Source organism: Alexandromys fortis, unplaced genomic scaffold, assembly GCF_014885135.2.
Source record: "Alexandromys fortis isolate MF-2015 unplaced genomic scaffold, M_Fortis_MF-2015_v1.1 scaffold_198, whole genome shotgun sequence".
NCBI lineage: Eukaryota > Metazoa > Chordata > Mammalia > Rodentia > Cricetidae > Alexandromys > Alexandromys fortis.
In genome coordinates, this window is record NW_026068111.1 from 2,612,566 (window position 1) to 2,615,567 (window position 3,002).

General features: G+C 43.7%; 1 protein-coding gene across 1 annotated transcript; it reads right to left on the reverse strand.

Annotated features, from left to right (window-relative positions):
- Positions 1–230: 230 nt before the first annotated feature.
- Positions 231–918, reverse strand: LOC126489913 (peptidyl-prolyl cis-trans isomerase A-like). The gene has a single exon (XM_050124512.1). The coding sequence runs from the start codon at positions 904–906 to the stop codon at positions 406–408; it is 501 nt and encodes a 166-aa protein (XP_049980469.1). The 5' UTR covers positions 907–918; the 3' UTR covers positions 231–405.
- Between the last annotated feature and the right edge of the window lie 2,084 nt (positions 919–3,002).

Below are 3,002 nucleotides of genomic sequence, written 5' to 3' on the forward strand. Positions count from 1 at the left end.
TTAAAAGGCTGAATGAAGTCAAGGTCTTGACTCCTGTCTGAAAGTGCTGGGGAAGATGGTGGGGGAAGGGAACCGAATTTTCCAAAATCATTCATATTTCCATAGGACTGAAGTTCCGTCCTTGCTGGCTGTGAGGTCCACATTCTCTTTGCTTGTCAGTGGAGCCATAGAGAATTATGTTTGCATGCAAGTGCTAAATTTTTTTTCTTACTTAGTTTTTATTCATAATCATAAACTTAACTCTGCAATCCAGCTAGACTTGAAGAGGAATGAGGAAAATATGGAACCCAAAGAACTTCAGTGAGAGCAGAGATTACAGGGTACTGCGAGCAGATGGGGCTGGGGTGCTCTCCTGAGCTACAGAAGGAATGGCCTGGTGGGTAAGAAGCCTGCAAGTCAAAAGAATTAGAGTTGTCCACAGTCAGAAATGGTGATCTTCTTGCTGGTCTTGCCATTCCTGGACCCAAAACGCTCCATGGCTTCCACAATGTTCATGCCTTCTTTCACCTTCCCAAAGACCACATGTTTGCCATCCAGCCACTCAGTCTTGGTGGTGCAGATAAAAAACTGGGAACCGTTTGTGTTTGGTCCAGCCTTCGCCATGGACAAGATGCCAGGACCTGGATGCTTCAGGATGAAGTTCTGATCCTCAAATTTTTCTCCATAGGTGGATCTGCCGCCAGTGCCATTACGGCGTGTGAAGTCACCACCCTGGCACATGAATCCTGGAATAATCCTGTGAAAGGAAGAACCCTTATATCCAAATCCTTTCCCTCCAGTGCTCAGAGCACCAAAGTTTTCTGCTGTCTTTGGAACTTTGTCTGCAAACAGCTCGAAGGAGACGCGGCCCAAGGGCTCGCCATCGCCCTCGGCCGCGATGTCGAAGAACACGGTGGGGTTGACCATGGCTGCAGCAAGCGGTGAGAGGGGACAGCGGCGTCTGCAAAGCGACCCTAAAATTTTTTTAATGCTTTTAAATTTAAAGATGATTTGATAAGATTTGAATGGCTTTTCTTGATTCCCACAATGGATGCTAAAGGATGGAGATGGGGAGGGGAGGTAATCCCTACACAGTGGCTGCAAAATCCAGAACTTAATAACGAATAATATTAGGGGTGAGAGCAATGGAGGTTAAACACCCTGGCTGCTCCTCCAGAGGAGCAAGGTTCAATCTCAGCACCCGAACGGCCCTTAACAACCGTTCCAGGGGATCTGATGTTCTCTCCTGGCCTCCACCAGCACCAGACACATACATGGCAGACAGATGTACTTAAAATAAAAAATAATAAATGCATCTTAAAATTAAAGAATAATATTAACTGCAAAGGCTCTGCATTTGAGAGGAGACCGCTTTCAGACTTTATTCCAAGACGAGTGAAGGAGTGGCTTACAGATACACCATGTCTGCGGGTGGCGGGCCATCTGTCACCATGCTGCTTTTTCTCTGGTTGTGGGTCAGCTCTGATATAGTTGTCGATCCTTCTACAACGATCCCTTTCATTCCTGACTGCAAAGTTTGCTGCCATACATGTGTGGGCATATATATGTGCTATTGCACGTGCATGCATACACTGTGCTACAGCAGGTTTCTCGAGGTCAGGAAACAGTTTTGCAGAGTGGGTTCTCTCTCTCCACCTGTACGTGAGTTCCAGGATCCAGCTCAGTTCAGGCCTGAGGTGAGGGCTCTTACCCACTGAGCTATCTCACAGACCCAATTTAAAAAACAAAACAGCCGGGCGGTGGTGGCGCACGCCTTTAATCCCAGCATTCGGGAGGCTGAGGCAGGCGGATCTCTGTGAGTTCTAGGCCAGCCTGATCTACAAGAGCTGGTTCCGGGACGGGCACCAAATCTACAAAGAAACGCTGTCTCGAAAAACAAAACAAACAAACAAACAAACAAAAAAACCATGAGCATTATTTGTATTCATTTGTCTTTATATTGTTTCCAGTTTTCCTAATTCTTTGAAAAGTTTTGTATTTATTAATGATCTCTTTCTGCTGCTTTGTGTGTAGCTCCTTCTACTCTTCTTTCTGTGGTCTCCTAAAATGACTTAAAGTGGGGTTGGTTTTTGTGGTCCATGCCTGTGATACCTGAACTCAGAAGGCTGAGGCAGACAGAACAAGAGTTAGAAACCAGGGATGGAGAGATGGTTCAGAGGCTAAGAGCACTGGCTGTTCGCCTAAGGGACCTGGATTTGGTTGCTAGCACCCACATGGTAGCTCACAACCATCTGTTACCCTAATTCCAGGAAATCTGATGCCCTCTTCTGGCCTCCACTAGTATTACACACATATGGTGCACAGACAAACATGCAGGCAAAACAATATATATATATATATATATACAAGTAAAATTACACACAAATAAAAATATGAGAAAAAGAGAGATGCCTGGGGCTGGAAAGATGGGTCACCAATTAAGAGCACTAATTGATCTTGCAGAGGACTGGTTTCAATTCTCAGTTTCTACAAGGTGGCTCACAAGTGTCTATAATTCCAGTACCAAGGGATCCAACACCTTCTCCTGGCATCCACAGTTACCAGGTACATATTTAGTGTACAGACATACATATAGGCAAAACACTCATACACATACAGATAAAATAAAATCAAAAAAGGAAAGAAAAAATTACAAGCCAATCTGGGCTACATAGTAAGATCTTCTAAAAAAGCAAAAACAAAAACAAAACAAAACAAAAAATCTAAGGGGGGGAAACAAAAACAATTTTTCTATTTGCATTTTTCACTGTAAATGGTCCTCTGCTTGAAATTTTGCCTGCATCCTTAGGTTTTTGTTTGTTTGTTTTTTGTAAATGTTGTCATTGATTCTTGTTGTGACCCAGATATTAAGGAAGCTGCTCAGTTTTTAATGATCGTGAGTTTTTCTTCATGCTTGGGGAGGGGTCATCTTTTATAAATTTTAATTTATTCTTCTCTCATACAATATATCCCGACCACAGCTCTCTCTCCATTCCTCTACTTTCTCTCTCACCCACCCCTCT